The sequence below is a fragment of the Mycteria americana genome, chromosome 3 (genome assembly GCF_035582795.1).
Source record: "Mycteria americana isolate JAX WOST 10 ecotype Jacksonville Zoo and Gardens chromosome 3, USCA_MyAme_1.0, whole genome shotgun sequence".
Taxonomy (NCBI): Eukaryota; Metazoa; Chordata; class Aves; order Ciconiiformes; family Ciconiidae; genus Mycteria; species Mycteria americana.
The window spans coordinates 106349766-106367583 of NC_134367.1; the positions used below are offsets into that span (position 1 = coordinate 106349766).

Below are 17818 nucleotides of genomic sequence, written 5' to 3' on the forward strand. Positions count from 1 at the left end.
TAATTTTATTTACTGTAACATCTATATGTCAGATGCTGACCTTGAGTATGCCTTTTTAACACTCAGTAAAGTCTTTGAGAAGTATCTGTGACTCTAAAAGCTTAATTCAAACACTATGACAGCTATGCAATCTGATCAGAAGGGCAGACACCAGCTTGAGCAACTTATACCCCAAACCACTTCTTCTGCTGGCAAGGCCAGCTGAAAGTGTTTGTGGAACTATACTGTAAGACAAGTCTATTCTTGGTCTACTTCAATAAACTTCGAAGACTTCTAAACTGACTCAGCCAGGCAAGACAGAATGCCAACTAAAAAACCTAACAAGGAGTAATAGAGGAGAAGGCTTCTGCTCTTTCAGAAGCAGACTGTTGCCATTTCCAAGTGGATAGGACTGGTTTTGGAGCTGTCACCTCTGACATGGCCAGTCCCACATCCCCTTCTTTTCCAGGCTATAATCTTGGCTGCCTGTCCAGGGCCAAATTGCTCATACCCTTTTAATCAAAATCATTTACTTCTAGGTAAAAGTATTCTGGAGGTGTCTGTTTCCTATGAAGTCTAGGAAGCTGCACAAGAAAGGAACAAGGAAGCTCTCTAGCATAAATGCCAGCTTTGATATCAACTTATTTTGTAGTCTTAGGTAAAAAAAGTCTGTTTTCCACAGTTTCCAGGTACTGGACAGGTCTGATGCATGTCAGATGACGATGAAAATTTGTGCCCACTTAATGTGATTTGAGAGCACATGCTGTACCAGATGACATAAATTGAATGGAGCTAATGCTTCTTGATCTCTGGTAGTAAATCTGTGTTTTGTTTTTCAAGAAATATAATGAGGATAATCCTAATTTATCAGATAAAAATTAATCTTGTTGGTGTTTACCGAGCCAATTAATGTTGACACAACACTTTGTTAGGAGAGCTAACTAATATCAACTAGTTAAGAAAACTAACCAATAGTAACCTAATTGTTCTTTTGTGGCAGGTTTAACAAATTATATTTGGTAATATATACCAAATATTAGGAATATTAGGAATATTTGGTAAATATATTCCTAATAAAAAGAGGATAGCAAAAAATTCACAAAAATGAAAATATAATTTTAAGTTCAAAGACTTAACAGTTATTGACATTTTGAAACAAACAGACAAAAAAGTAAATAAAAGCTAGAGGTGATCTCATAGCTGGGTTCTACCCCTCAACATCAAAGCTCATCATAGTAATGATTTCATAGTAATGTGCTTCTTTCCCACTTGTGCACATGCCTTTTCTTTGTACTATGTCATTTGACACAAAGCTTTGACAGCTAATAGTTCTTGAAAATCTCCTTGAAGTCATCAGTTCTCCACCTACATCTGTCTTGCATCTTCATCTGCCTCACCAGTATCTCTTTCTAGAAAACCTTTCTTCTCATGTAACTTAAAAACAAATTCTTCATCTTTCTCTGTATCCTCCCCTTTTCATTAGTTCTCTAGCATCTATATTAATCAATGCTGCAACCCTAGCCTATTTTCTAATTCTTTTGTTTCCTTTTGTTCCCTCCTTGCCTGTCTGCAGCACATGCCAATATGCTGCCAGTTTCATTTCTACATTATCTCCAAAATCCATGTCTTTGAATTCCCATTGTGAAAAGTCCTGTCAAGACTCAATAAGCTGTTGCGCTGACTACTATAATTCCATGTAAAAGATTCCCATGGTCATGCCTTTGGAATCTATCCAAGTTACTAACACCGTTTGTTTCCAATACCCGACTTACTTTTAAGCCACACTAAGATTTCGTATCCTGACATTCCAGGCCTTCTAAAGTTTGGAAATTTGCACGTCTAGTTTCTTTCCTATACTTTCATTGTTCTAACTCATAATAGTTTTAACCTACATTTGCATCTCACTTCCCTTCAGTCACCTCTTCTTCTTTTTCATGTTTCTCCTCTTTAAATTGCTTCCTAAGAAACTAGCTAAAAGGTCTAAATCCTCTACTTTCACCCTGTAAGATCAGCTCGTATTCATTAAAAAAGTCTACAGACAAGGACTGTGTCTGTCACCATTATTGATGCTATCACTGTTCAGGTAATAAACAAAATATATTGGTCATAAAACAATGTATTTGAACTAGATCTCACCCTTAATATGTCATATCAATTCAATTGATATTTATAATGATAATATTGACCACAGTTAATTTATTTAATATCCATGCAGATATACAATTTTATACATAGCTACAGGATTTTTGTTATAATTCAGGGCTAATTATCATTAAAGCATTATCCATATATTTCACCTACAATGAAAGAAGTCCATGACATGCTGACATGGATATTCAGTATTGTATGGGAATAAGAAGTACACTCTCCTGAGCCTTACATCATCTACAAGTTGCAATACTCTTTATCTTTGTTATCTTCATAATATGCAACTAATGTAGATTATATTGTTCTGCACTATTATTGAACTATGTAGAATTAAAAAGTGAAAAACCTGGTGCAAAAGGTCACAAACTGCAACAGTAAGACATATTTAGAAATTTTTTTCTGGTTTGGTACTAAATTACCATGCTGACTAGTATTACTACTTTTCATATTTTCAGATCTATAGATGAAGACCGAAAAATAGAGTACAAAGCTGCTGTCAAAATCCAGAGCTGGTTTCGAGGATGCAGAGTCCGAGCCTATCTGAGGTAGTATATTAAGCCTATTTTAATCTGTATTTTAATCTTGATTTTTTTCCCAAAATTTTTCATGCTATTACTTGATTTTAATAAAATGGCAGCATTTGGAAAAAAAATAACTGTTACTCTGCTTTTAAATAGAATTAAATGTATGCTGTGCCACTGTAAGAAATAATTTTTAATTTTCAGAACTGTATAAAATTAAAATGGCATGATGCTAATAAGTAGCATGGAAATAATCCATCTTCAGCATAGATACACAGTATTGTTTAAGAAATCTTGGCACGACTAGAGAAAAAAAAAGATGTCCCTCAGATATGCTGTTTGCAGAGACTTTTCTTATCTCTGTTATTGTGGACGTTACAGAAAAATTGCCTAGTAAATGTATGGTAACTGGACTCTTATTGTAGAAAATTAAGTTCTACTGCGGGATTTGACCAGGTCATAATTTTCTCCATTTATAAAACAGAGATCATGTACAATTACTTTGTTCCGTAAAATGCCATATTGACATTGATATAAATTTTTTGGAAACGCTATGGTTGGTCCCTTCTCCTAGGAGGCCCTCCTCCATTTTTTATGATCATGGGCCCAGTTGGTCAAACTCATATGCTTGAATTTCTGTATCTTCATAAAAATTAAGGCTGTGAGGGAGAGTGACTGTTACAACTTCCAGTTTGAACTCTTGCCTGTAGCAAGTCATTATGTATCATCCTGACATACTGTATCAAGCCTGAAGAATTATTAGGTTAAATAACATTAATCACTTAATGGCCAATATTTCCCTCATAAAAGGACAGGCTACAGCCATTATTTGCAGTTGTTAAAAAAAGCACTGGTAGTCTGTTTTCCATTGCTGGTTGAAGTGTGTTGTCACAGGATGCAGCCATCACATGCAAGTGTTCAGCAGGCAAACAAACATGGTATTTCAGCCCTCCAAGGAATATCAGCTATGCCATCAATGTCAAAAGCCCCTACAAACACAGGATTGGTTAGTGCCCCTCTGTTTCCAGTACATGAATAACAACAGCGTACTGCAGAAGAAAGTGAAAACCTAAGTAAGCATCTTTGCCGATCTATTCTGTAGGAAAATGCTCTTCCAAACGCACGTTTGTATTTAGTAATGACCAATGTAAGAAGAACAATATAATTGTAATGAGCATGTAAGAAGAACTAAATCAGCTAAGTGTAGAAGAGGATTTTCTCTGCAACTATGTACAGAGTGATCCTGCTCAGTGTCCTCTTTCCAAAGATGGACGTGGTGTCTGACTTAGGAGCACAGGCTCAATATAGCCAGTTGTCAGTGTGCTGAATTACCCTCTCAATTTAGGTCCTTTGAATTACCTGCTGGAAAAGACTGCCTCCACTGAGTGACTCTAGCTGTACTGCAAGGCTTCTAAATTTGATGTCTGTAGTTAGGTGGTATGAATGCTCCCCTATATAGCTTTTTCTAGGCAGTCCCAAAGTAATGATTACATTATTTTCTGCAAAATTGATGTGAGACATCAATTACAGAATTTTTAGTAGTATAATAAAGTATATATAATAAGGACAGAGTGAAGATTTACTTACAATTAAGCTAGGTGTAATTTTATAAAAGAGAAAAAGTAGCCTAAAAATTCCAGATATCTGTGGGTTTTGTCAAATACTTAAAAATTGCAAAGCTATGAAAATGTTGCATGTGACTGAAAAAATTCTGAACTGGTCAGATATGTTGGTTAAAAGCATTAATGAAGATACAATCATCTATCATGCAAATTACATTTGTAAGGCTATTTCATTAAACTTTTGTAATGAAATAGTATATTGGTACGTTTGCAGTAACCCATTTTTTCCAAAAGCAAAGTATGTGTGTATGTATAAATATATGTATATATTGGTTTATAAGTGTGTATGTGTGTGCATATGTATATATGCGTACATATATATATATGTATAAAGTATGTTTGCAGTGGCCATCTGTTTGGAATAAGTATGGATAATACACTATACGTTATTTTTAATATTAGGAAAAAATAAAGTTATATTGTAAAGTCTCAAAATAATCATTAGTTTGTTAATATATTTCATTTTAGATATCTGAACAAAATGGTGATTTTTATACAGAAGTGGTGGAGAGGTTATCAAAGCAGAAGATACTTCAGAAAAATGGTGAAGGTAGAAAACTGGTTTTAAAAATTTTGTTTGGTTATTTATAGAATACATATGAAGTAATTAATGCACTTATCTTGAAATTAAAAAGCTGAAACTTGATCCTTTATACACACAGACATGTACTTAACTTTACTATCATGAAAAGCACCATTAATTTCAGTAAGCCTACTCATAACGGTCAAGTTAAGTCAGTGTTTAAGTGTTTGCAGCTCTGGAGTATTAGTCCCCAAACCAGCAATGAGATCTGCTCATGCAGAAGCCTGCCCGCATGATGCTAATTGCAGGATTGGAGCTTTTCAAGATGCTTTTTTTCCTGGCAGAACTTTTAATTCTGAAAATAAAATAAGCCAATGTGTCTACACATTGCTGTTCTATGTTTTAGTGGTTTAAATTTCTTACTTAATGAACCTTGAAGTATTTGAGGTTTTGCCTTAAGGCACACAGCAGATCACAGTCAATCTAATTCCCTTGATGGACTTGAATATAGCAAAATTGTATGATAGCACACAAGCTAAAACCTCTGTTAACAGGTTTAGGAGATTAAGAAGAAAATAATTTGCCTTTAACATAAAACAATCAGGTTTTTAATATGTAGTTTACTTCACTAATTTATCCATTTATGTCAATATTTTACAATAGTTTTAAACTTGTTAGTTGTTTATTCCTGATTAAATTTGTTAAAGTTAAATTGTTGTGTTTCAGTCAGAAAAATGAAGAAAAAGCAAAAAAAATGAACCATAGTAACTTACATATTACAGGCTAAAGTCCATACCTCCTACTAAACTGTTTTCAAGTAGCAGGACTTGTGTGCCTGAAAGCTTGTCTATTTTTCCCCCAAGTCTATCAGTAATCTAATTAAAGATTTTATATTTTCTAATTTACCTGGCTTAACTAATAAATTATGAGTCATTCTTTCAGGCTATGGTTTTCAGTCTACCTTCTAAAACACTAATTTTTGAATACAGGGCAGATAGCTGCATGGTTGGATTGGGTTCTGCTTTAAAAAAAGTGGGACTTAGTTGAATATTGTCCCTGAGTTTAGGGAAGGTTTGTTTAATCTAGAAAAGCTTCTGTAAAAGAGGACAATTGACCCTGCTTTGAGCAATAGTTTGGAGCTCCAGAGGTTGCTGCCAGCCTCAATTGTTCCATGCATCTATGAAATTTGAGGTCTTTTATGTTAAAATTTGTTAATGAAAAGAAAGTATCCATGCAGCCACTGGGAAAAGGGAAGGAAGAAATCAACTTCACGTGAAACATTGACACATACTGCCAAAAGATATTGTGGAACTCCCTCTACTGCAGGTTTTTAAGAGCAGGTTAGACAACTGCTTATCATGGATGGCTTAGATATGCTTCAGGCAATGTTTTAGGTGAAGTCATCTCATGATATCCCTCAAGTTCTACATTTTTTCACAGTTAAAACATTGTAGAGTGGTGAATTTCACTTCATGAACAAGGTGATTTACGTGTTTCTATGTTTTTCAAGATGAGAATAAGAACCATGTCGGTTTTTGGCATCTGATCCTTAGGTCTTTGTCCTGATTTCGCCTGGGATAGAGTTAATTTTCTTCCTAGTAGCTGGTATAGTGCTATGGTTTGGATTTAGTTTGAGAATAATGTTGATAACACACTGATGTTTTAGTTGTTGCTAAGTAATGCTTACATTAGCCAAGGACTTTTCAGCTTCCCATGCTCTGCCAGGTGCACAAGAAGCTGGGAGGGAGCACAGCCAAACTGGCCAAAGGGCTATTCCATACCATATGACGTTATGCTCAGTATAGAAACTGGGGGGAGTTGGCCAGGGGGCAGCAATCGCTGCTCCGGGACTAGCTGCACATCGGTCGGCGGGTGGTGAGCAGTTGTGTCACTTGTTTTTTCTTGGGTTTTGTTCCTCTCTCTCTCTCTCTCTCTCTCTCTCTCGTTGTTTTCCTTTCATTTATTATTATTATTATTATTATTATTATTATTATTATTATTATTATTACATTTTATTTCAAGTATTAAACTGTTCTTATCTCAACCCATGAGTTTTCTTATTTTTGCTCTTCAGATTCTCTTCCCCATCCCACCGGGGGGGAGGGTGCGCGAGCAGCTGTGTGGTGCTTGGTTGCCAACTGGGGCTAGACCGCGACAGTCCTTTTTGGTGCCCATCGTGGGGCCTGAAGGGTTTGAGACAATAACAGATTAACCAGAGCGTATTAAGGAATTTATATCTGTTAACAGTTGCAGGTCATGATATTGATTCATCTGTTCTCGATATTAGTTTATCTGATCTGCACCATGCTAATTTTTTTGCTGTACCTGTTAAAGATCAGTGTTGGTTTTTGCAGTTTGCTGTGCTCTGCAGTGATTAGTGATGTTTTGTCTGGGAGATTTGTTATTAAAACACTGTCCTTGAGCTTAATCTGGTACTTGGGCTTTGTACTGAAGCCATTACTGTACTTCACCTACCACCTCGTGGAGACAATTTGCAATTATACTTCTTCCTCTGAGAGGTTTTTTATGGAGGAAATACAAAATAGCACCTTCACTACTTTCTGCTATGATGTTTCCTCTGTCATTACAATAACTTTTCAATATCTTGAACACCCTTGGGTAGTTAAGATACATCTATTGGTATTTCTTGGGAATATTGTTTCGGTTTTGTCTAAGGTTAATAAGGAATTTAAGACTATCATCCAGAGATCTGCCCCAAGGCTGGATAGTTATGAGTGGCAGGGTGTGTGGGATAGCATGGGCAAATGCCTAGGACAGTGGGCACCTCCAGTGTTTTGGAACTTCACCCCTGAACAAGTGCAGAATCCTGAAAAATTAGTAGAATATTTGGAAGAAGTATGCAATTCTAGGGAGACACAAATCACTGCAATGTGCCGGGGCCTGGTCTATGCCTACCAAGCCCTGTTCAACACTATTCAGTACCCTCAAGGGGAAGAGAAGGTCTCTGGATCTGATGACAAAACAACAGGCACTGTGGCTACTCCAACCCCCACAACAGGCGCTGTGACTGCTCCAACCCCCACAACAGGCGCTGTGGCTACTCCAACCCTGGTGACAGATACTGTGGTTACTCCAATCCCCACAACAGGCACTGCGGCTGAACCAGGGAACCAACCCGTGCTGGTATCAGTGGCCCCGTTATACCAGTCGGTATAACACAAGAAGAAATCTTGGAAGTGAAAGTCAGCTCATTTAGAAAGGGATGATGAAAAAGGGGGGCCATCATGAGGAGAGGAGGAGGAAGAACTTGTAAATGAGACAGAAACCACCTGATCCCTATCCCTGACTGAGCTGCGAGATATGCAAAAAGATTTCAACAGCCATCCAGGTGAGCACATTGTCACCTGGCTGCTCTGATGCTGGGATAACAGGGCCAGCAGCCTGGAATTAGAGGTTAAGGAAGCCAAACAGCTGGGATCCCTTTATAGGGAAGGGGACATTGACAAAGCAATTGGAAAAGGGGCACAAGCCCTCAACCTCTGGAGGCAGCTACTGCAGGTATGAAAGAAAGATATCCCTTTAAAGAGGATGTTCTATATCGCCCAGGCAAATGGACCACCATGGAGAGAGGTATCCAGTACCTGAGGGAATTAGCCGTGCTGGAGGTGATTTATGGTAACCTGGACAACAAGCAGTTATCCAAAGATCCAGATGAAGCCCAGTGCACACGACCCATGTGGCGGAAGCTGGTACGGAGCACACCAGCGTCATATGCCAACTATTGGCAATACTGACCCGGAAAGATGAAGAGGGACCAATGGTGGATGAATCGGCTAGCTGACTCTGGGAATTTTAAGAATGTATCTCTTCCTCCCTTGTCTTGGCTGTGGAGAAAATATCCGGGGAGTTCCAATGATTCAGAGAGGATATGTCCTACTACGCACCTGTACGGACCAGTATCTCAGCTATTAGGAGTCAGCATTCTTCTGCTCAAGAGAGAGGACATAGTGGGTACACACCACAGGGCACCCCATGGTTTTACCTGTGTGACCACAGAGAGGATATGAGGATGTGGGATGGAAAATCTACCTCAACCCTAGAGGCACGGGTACATGCATTAAAAGGAAAAACAATCACACAAGGGAGTTCTTCCACGAAAATTGCTGCTCCAGTTTCCAGTGGACAGTTCCTCAGACAGAGTAAAAGGGCTCATTTTAATAAAGTAACTCCTGACTCGTATTTACAAGATATGGGTAACGAATACTATGACCAGGACTAGAGGGGCCCTGCCTCCAGCCAGGTGGAGGAAAGGGACAACTGGGTTTACTGGACTGTGGATTCGATGGCCTGGCACATCAGACCCACAGGAGTATAAGGCTCTAGTGGACACCAGTGCACAGTGTACCCTAATGCCATCAAGCTATATAGGGACAGAACCCATCTGTATTTCTGGAGTGACAGAGGGATCCCAACAGCTAACTGTACTGGAGGCTGAAGTGAACCTAACCAGGAATAAGTGGCAAAAGCACCCCATTGTGACTGGCCCAGAGGCTCCATGCATCCTTGGCACAGACTACCTCAGGAGAGGGTATTTACCTCAGGAGAGGGTATACCCAAAAGGGTACTGGTGGGCTTTTGGTATAGCTGCCTTGGAGATGGAGGAAATTAAACAGCTGTCTACCTTGCCTGCTCTCTTGAAGGACCCTTCTGTTGTGGGGTTGCTGAGGGTCGAAGAACAACAGGTACCAATTGCCACCACAACAATGCACCAGTGACAATATCGCACCAGCTGAGAATCCCTGATTCCCATCCATGAGCTTATTTGTTGACTGGAGAGCTAAGGAGTGATCAGCAAGACTCGCTCACCCTTTAACTATCCCATATGGCCAGTGTGAAAGTCTAATGGAGATTGAGACTCACAGTAGGCTATCGTGGCCTGAATGAAGTCACGCCACTGCTGAGTGCTGCCATGCCGAACATGCTAGAACTTCAATATGAACTGGAGTCGAAAGCAGCCCAGTGGTATGCCACAATTGGTATTGCTAATGTGTTTTTCTCAATCCCTTTGGCAGCAGAGTGCAGGCCACAGTTTGCTTTCGCTTGGAGGGGCATTCAGTACACCTGGAATTGACTGCCCCAGGGGTGGAAACACAGCCCTACCATTTGCCATGGACTGACCCAGACGGCGCTGGAACAGGGTGAAGCTCCAGAACATCTGCAATATATTGACGACATCATTGCATGGGTCAATACAGCAGAAGAATTTTTTGAGAAAGGGAAGAAAATAGTCCAAATCCTTCTGAAAGCCAGTTTTGCCATAAAACAAAGTAAGGTCAAGGGACCTGCACAGGAAATCCAGTTTTTAGGAATAAAATGGCAAGATGGACATTGTCACATCCCAATGGATGTGATCAGCAAAATAACAGCTATGTCTCCACCAACTAGTAAAAAGAAAACACAATTTGCAGAAGTAAAGACCATCCAGCTGGCTTTAGATATTGCTGAACAAGAAAAATGGGCAGTACTTTATCTCTATACTGACTCATGGATGGTGGCAAATGCCCTGTGGGGGTGGTTGCCGCAATGGAAGCGGAGCAACTGGCAGCACAGAGGCAAACCTATCTGGGCTGCAGCATTGTGGCAAGATATTGCTGCCCAGGTAGAGAACATGGTTGTAAAAGTAAGTCACATAGGTGCTCACATACCCAAGGGCTGGGTCACTGAGGAACATATCAAAACAACCAGCAGGTGGATCAGGCTGCTAAGATTGAAGTGACTCAGGTGGATCTGGACTGGCAAGATAAGGGTGAATTATTTATAGCTCAGTGGGCCCATGACACCTCAGGCCATCAAGGAAGAGATGCAACATATAGATGGGCTCGTGATCGAGGGGTGGACTTGACCATGGACGCTATTGCACAGGTTATCCATGAATGTGAAACATGCGCTGCAATCAGGCAAGCCAAGCAGTTAAAGCCTCTGTGGTATGGAGGGTGATGGCTGAAATATAAATATGGGGAGGCCTGGCAGATTGATTATATCACAGTCCCACAAACCCGCCAAGGCAAGCGCCATGTGCTTACAATGGTGGAAGCAACCAGCAGATGGCTGGAAACATATCCCATGCCCCATGCCACCACCTGGAACACTCTCCTGGGCCTTGGAAAGCAAGTCCTGTGGGGACATGGCACCCCAGAAAGAATTGAGTCAGGCAATGGGACTCACTTCTGAAACCACCTCATAGACACCTGGGCCAAAGAGCATGGCACTGAGTGGGTATATCACATCCCCTGTCATGCACCAGCCTCTGGGGAAACTGAACGATACAATGGGCTGTTAAAGACTACACTGAGAGCAATGGGTGCTGGGGCATTTAAACAGTGGGATACACATTTAGCAAAGGCCACACTAGGGGATCTACCAATCGAGCTGGCCCTGCCAGCTTTTACATATGGTAGAAAGGGATAAAGTCCCTGTAGCGCATGTAAAAAATATGCTGGGGAAGACAGTCTAGGTTACTCCTGCCTCGGGCAAAGGCAAACCCATTTGTGGGATTGCTTTTGCTCAAAGACCTGGGTGCATGTGGTGGGTAATGTGGAAGAATGGGAAGTCCGATGTGTACCTCAAGGGGCTTTGATTTTGAGTGAAAATAGCCAATGAACTGAATGATATGATGTTAATTCCTATATAATACTGTATGTCATCACTTTTATAGTTGCTATAAGCCATATCAATGGTATTACATTAAGAATCACCCAGATTAATGAAGAATGAACTTTGATGAAACCGAGGAAAGTGCAGCAGTGATGGAACCAGAACTGGCTTCAGCATGCAACAATCCAACACCACACACCATCTCTCCTGCCCTGAAGGACTGTTATGACAGATGGAACCCAAAGTCGTGGACTAAATGAACCCAATGGACGTTTTAGATGGATAGCCCATAGACTAAGGGAATGATATCTCTGTGTATATATTAAAAGACAGGGAAAGTGGTGGTGATTAATTGGAATGTATTGGAGAGGCTAGGACCTGGGCATGACGTAGATGGTATAGAGTAAGGGGTGGGTACTGTCCTGGTTTTGGCTGGGATAGAGTTAATTTTCTTCCTAGTGTAGTCTAACAATACTACTGTGGGATAACACTAGTAGCTGGTATAATGCTGTGGTTTGGATTTAGTATGAGAATAATGTTGATAACACACTGATGTTTTGGTTGTTGCTAAGTAGTGCTTACACTAGGCAAGGACTTTTCAGCTTCCCATGCTCTGCCAGGTGCACAAGAAGCTGGGAGGGAGCACAGCCAAACTGGCCAAAGGGCTGTTCCATGCCATATGACGTTATGCTCAGTATAGAAACTGGGGGGAGTTGGCCAGGGGGCAGCAATCACTGCTCCGGGACTAGCTGCACATCGGTCGGCGGGTGGTGAGCAGTTGTGTCACTTGTTTTTTCTTGGGTTTTGTTCCTCTCTCTCTCTCTCTCTCTCGTTGTTTTCCTTTTCATTACATTTTTTAATTTTTATTTTATTTTTTTTCAATTATTAAACTGTTCACAAACTCAGGAAAACTCAATCCATGAGTTTTCTTACTTTTGCTCTTCAGATTCTCTCCCCCATCCCACTGTTGGAGGGGGAGAGTGAGCAAGCAGCTGTGTGGTGCTTGGTTGCTGACTGGGGCTAAGCCAGGACAGTCTTTAAGAGGACTTAAGCAGGACAAAGATCTGCTGTTGGCCATTTTACACATTTTGGCCACCCCATGTTCAAATGCTAATTTCTTTGTTGGTAGTAATCAGTTTCATATTTTAAACAGAATGATGTCACTTCAGAAACATTTTTATATACAAAGGTTGTAAAAACAGTGGTGCCCAGATAAGATACAAAATGAACACATCACCACCGTGCTTACTGTCCATTGCACTGTTCTGAGTGGTGCCCTGTAGGTGAGGTGGCAAGATAATTCTTCCCAGAGAGCCAGCCTGCGATGGCATTTGGAATTGGTACCCAGTGACAGGATGAGAGGCAGTGGGCACAGACTGAAATACAGGAAATTCCACTCAAAGATAAGAAAGAATTTTTACTGTGAGAGTGATCAAATACTGGAATGGGTTGCCCAGACAGTGCAAGCTGTGCTTGTGGAGTCTCCATCCTTGGAGGTACTCAAAACCGAACTGAATGAGGCCCTGCATGACTTGCTCTAATTGACCCTGCTTTGAGCAATAGTTTGGAGCTCCAGAGGTCCCTGCCAACCTCAATTGTTCCATGCATCTATGAAATTGGAGGTCTTTTACCTCATCTCTTTATTACTTCTTTCTTCTTTTGCCCTCTCTTCTTAAAAAATACTCTGACAGTTACATGTTGAGATAAAGAGTCTTTAAAATTAGCACAGATTTCCTCTAATAACCAAGCTGAGATAGCTGGCATCATAAACGCCCCTCAGCTTTCCATTCTTGAAATATATTTCTGAAAATAAAAATAATAATAAAAAAAGGCTTTAACCAATAAAGCCTGGTTCATATATTGTTCTTCAAATAGACATAACTGACAAGCCCTTGCCAAGTCTGAAGCCTGTGGAATAATGTAGGACAAAAAATCCTGCAAGCCCACATTTAATATACACATTCTAAATCAGACCATGAATTCAGGATACCAGTACTTATCCAATATTAGCCAGGGCTCTAGAGAAACAGAATTTCATCAGCAAGCTTACGAATTGTAGAGCAATCAGCATGGAAAACCATCTTTTTCCCTCAAATGCTTCATTTTGCACTTGCCGTCTCTTTGATTGGAGAGGACTAAATAAGACAGCCTGATTGGAAGCCAACCAGAAAGCCATGCAAGTAGCAGATAAAAAGGCACCTTTTTCTCCTTTTAGACTGCTATATTCAGTATTGTATGTTTTGGGGTGGACTTAAATATAAAGTTCAAGTTCATTCCCTCTATTCATTGTTATACTATCTTTACTCAATCAATGGCTGCATTTGGAATATTTTAAAAAGAAATAAAAATATTCTCAGCAGCTTAACACAACTTTTAATTTAAAGGATCAGTTAATATTTGCATTGAACTCTTGCTAATTGTTATAATGACTCCTGATTATGAAACACAATGATACGTTTGACATGATAGTTCCTTAAACACCAAAAAAAATTGGTCACTTTAAAATTTGTCCGCTGATAATGATTGGATTGGTATCTGCTGCCAGCAAACAAGGCAAAGCATATGCACAAAATACCCATGATTACTTGACAATAAATCATTTTCATGATTATATTCAAAATTATGAAATGTGAGTGGTACTGATGCGGAAAATAACAAAGGCTGAGGCTCATCAGATTGGCTGTCCATATGTGCATCACTACTAGTATTTCATTTGTTACTTCTCTAGTGCCTCTTCCTTTGATTGTTAAAATACATTAAGTTAAAAAAACCCCTATTGATTGTGTTTACATGACTGAAGTTATGTGACTTTCTATATTCTAAATATCGGTGCTTTGCTATAAGGCTTTGTTTCCTAATGCTAATCTCAAGCTAAAAGTTAGAACTGTGCTCCTATAGTTTTCTTAATAACTTAGTTACATTGGTAGTACTGGATTCTGAGTGTCTTGCATGACGTGCAGGAAAGTATGAAGTTTAAAATCAGGCAAACACCAGAATATGAATCTAACTGTACATCAATGTTTCTTTTTGCAATATTTTTCGAAGTCAAGAAATCACTTGTTCAGGCAAATGGAATTGTAACATTTTATTGTTATATGAAGTCAGCGTGCATGATGGCCATATTTTCAGCTCACTTTGGAAGGAGATGCAGTTGAAAAAAGTGAATAATTTATGTGATGTAGTTTAATACCACCCTAAATAGTTTAGCTTCAACTCAGTAACCAGTTTTAAATAGTCCCAGTCTAAGAGGAATTAGGTAAATGCCTATCTGCTCTATAAAAAAAACCAAACAAAACTTCCTGTTCCCAGCTTAGGCAATGTGTTGGTTCCTTCTCTCAATCTACTCTCAATCAGATTTCTGGTTCTCCTTTGAATTTGTCACTTTGTATTAACTGTTTAAAGAAAAAGAAAACACCAATCAGGACCAGATCACATTTGTAGGTGATCCCCAAACATGTTTTTAAACAGAAGAGCAGAAAGTAGTACAAGAGTTTATACATGAAAGGCTTCAAATATATTTTGGAATCATAGACTCAAAGTAAACCAGTAGGGAGACCTGTATATTAACATCAGAGACAGATACAAAGAACTCATGGTTCAGAAGTGCAGCTGGTGCATGTTGGTGAGATGGCAAGATAATTCTTCCCAGAGAGTCAGCCTTGTGGTGTCACCTGGGAATTGGCACCCAGTGAAAGGATGAGAGGCAATGCAATGGGCACAAGCTGAAATGCAGGAAATTCCACTTAAGCATAAGAAAGGAATCTTCTGGACAAGAAGGCCCCAGTTCAGGAAAAAATATTTTGTTTACTAGGAAGGCACATAAATATACACTTGGGTTGAAAGACTAAATTATGGCTATGCTTTTGTGAATAAGGTTGAACACATTCTCCATCACTTGTAATAGCAGAACTAGTACATATTATTCTAATCAGGATTAGAAAACAGAGGGTAAATCCATTTACAGAAGAACCTAGATGGTGACGCAGGCTTTGGCTTTTGGTGCAAGGATAAGATTGTAAGAAGTTATATGAGCAATTCTGCATTTGGCTGACTTGTAACTTAGAGCAACATTGAGTAAAAGCAGGAATGTGTAATTTCCTTTTATTTGTGTGTGACCTTTTAAGTAGTGGTAGGGTAAGGCCTGGATTTGTCACACCTAAGTGAGCTATGTGAGTTAAGACCCTAGCTGCCATTGACTATCTCTGTAAATAATAGACAGAGATGCAATTGCAGAGCTCTTCAGTGCTTTGCCAAGCTCAGAGGGAAAGTGGTCCCACTGTCTTTCAGTATTGATGATATAAAGAGCACAATGATGTTAGGTCTCCAATTTAGGTTCTTCAGTGAAACAGGATGGATTCAGACCTAAGTGCTCAGAGCCTTCAAATATGAGAAGAATAAACAAAAAGGTGTGAGATTGTTTACTTTAGTCATTGACAGACAGACCTAATGATCATTTTTAAGCTTAGGAATTTCCATTTAAAATGTACTTTATCTATCTGGTGGTGTGGCAACTCTTACATTCCCTTCCAAAGAAATAAAAGATGAGCTGCAAAACAAAATTGTATGAATTTAATTGAACAGTTTAGGAATATACTTAGACCTGGAAACCATTATTTCATTCCAATATTAGCTATCTACAGTTAGTATCACTCAGAAAACATTTATGGAGACAAAAGGGGAGCTAGAGCCCACTGTTCTAACTCATACCTTTGGGACAGAGATTCCCTCAAATATATTTATGTATACGTGTGTGCGTGCATACATCTACACATATACGTGAAACTTTTTTGAAATGTAGCAGTCCTGCATTTTTCTTTCATATAAGAAATGTCTTTTCTACTGTTTCCATTATTAGTAGATTGGTATGATATTAAAGTGAGCATTTAAAATGCACCTTAATTAAACTGCAGGAATTATGCCTTGCTTAATGTAATGAAGAAAGAGAATTTAAAATGAAGTAGCATCATTGTGTTCATTTGTAAATAACATATTGCAGCCAACTGTTTCTTAATTGCCCAGACTGTTGATAAATAATCCAGTCCTGCTGCTCTCCACAGACAATTTGCTTTGGATCAGACTAGGCAATTCAAATAACACTAATTACAGTGAAACCCTTTTATAGTGAATTCCTGTTTGCCATGGGGGAGAAAATCACTATATCAGGGGAAAGCACTTTTGCCTTTGATTTGTGTCTAAAACATGAGAAACACATAAAAGCTGCATGTTGTGCTAAATAAAGGACATACTCTTGCATTCAAAGTACTTATATTTTACTTTTTATGATACAATTGTGAATTATGTTCATTTTGCATTTGTAATTAGAGGGCGGAACAGATGTGAAAGCTTAGTTTAAAGTGATGTATCCATTAAAATAACCTATGCTGCCAAGTGATTGCTTAGTATAATAGGGGATTCGTTCACTATGAGAGGAATTCTACTTTATTGGAAGGGAACCAGGACTTCAGGAAATGTTTTCTATATCAGGGGATTCACTGTAACATGGTATCATTGTATTTATGATTTTATGATGTTAAAATGAATATTAAATGAAACAAAATTCCCAAGGATTACTCGGGAGGCAGCTAAGTACATAACATTTAGTACAGATGGTTGGAAGGCACAATTTTGCTCCATCACTGCATCCGTATCCTTGAACGATTTCGACTGAAGACAGCATTTCTTTGAATTTTTCATTAAACCAGACGTCTTGAAATATGAATTCCTTTTATGTTTCTGTGAGTTTTGGCTAAAAGAACCCCAGTGAATAAATCATACAATACTACGTGTCACCAGCACTTGTGAATATTTCTGCTTTGTTATTCTACTCTCAGTAGTGCACCATTGATTATCAAACTCAGCGGAGAGCATTTTATGATCATATATCTCCATTAGCTCCTAGTTTGACTACCATAGATTTTTCTGGTTAAGCCTGCATTATGTATTAGGAAGCCTATCTCTTCAATACAAAGTTTGATTTTATTCTCTCTAAGCCTAGAACTCTTATTATGTATTATGTATAAAGATTCTTATCTTTTATATGTAAAAATAGGAGCACTGTCTTTGTGTAACTGAAATATATGCCATCTTTTTTTTCCTTGATTCACAGACAGCATATTTTATTATGAAGATGAATTTCTACAATGAAATGGCTGTCAGGGTAAATATTTCTTCACTTGTTAAACAAATGAAAAGTCAATTGTGCTCCGAATTTGCTTTTGATAAAATGAGCAAACCAGAATAATATACACTTGATTGATATGCTGATGGCAACAGCGGGAAATAGTACATAGTTAAAAATTAAAGTTACACCCAGTAGTCGGGGTTGTATTTGAAAACTGTAGCTGAATTTAAGGCATCTGCATGTGTCTTGCCCCATTGAAATGTTCATTGTACCTTACCTTATATGATAC

At 38.9% G+C, this 17818-nt stretch overlaps 1 protein-coding gene across 2 annotated transcripts in view; it reads left to right on the plus strand.

Annotated features, from left to right (window-relative positions):
- SPATA17 (spermatogenesis associated 17) overlaps positions 1 to 17818 on the plus strand; it is a 101395-nt gene that overhangs the window by 4028 nt on the left and 79549 nt on the right. The window contains exons 2-4 of one of the 2 annotated variants that reach the window (XM_075497424.1): positions 2583 to 2672; positions 4739 to 4820; positions 17515 to 17565. In XM_075497424.1, coding sequence (XP_075353539.1) covers positions 2583 to 2672; positions 4739 to 4820; positions 17515 to 17565 — 223 coding nt within the window. Of the gene's footprint in view, positions 1 to 2530; positions 2673 to 4738; positions 4821 to 17514; positions 17566 to 17818 lie in introns of those variants that run through there. The other variant, XM_075497423.1, reaches the window with a different exon arrangement.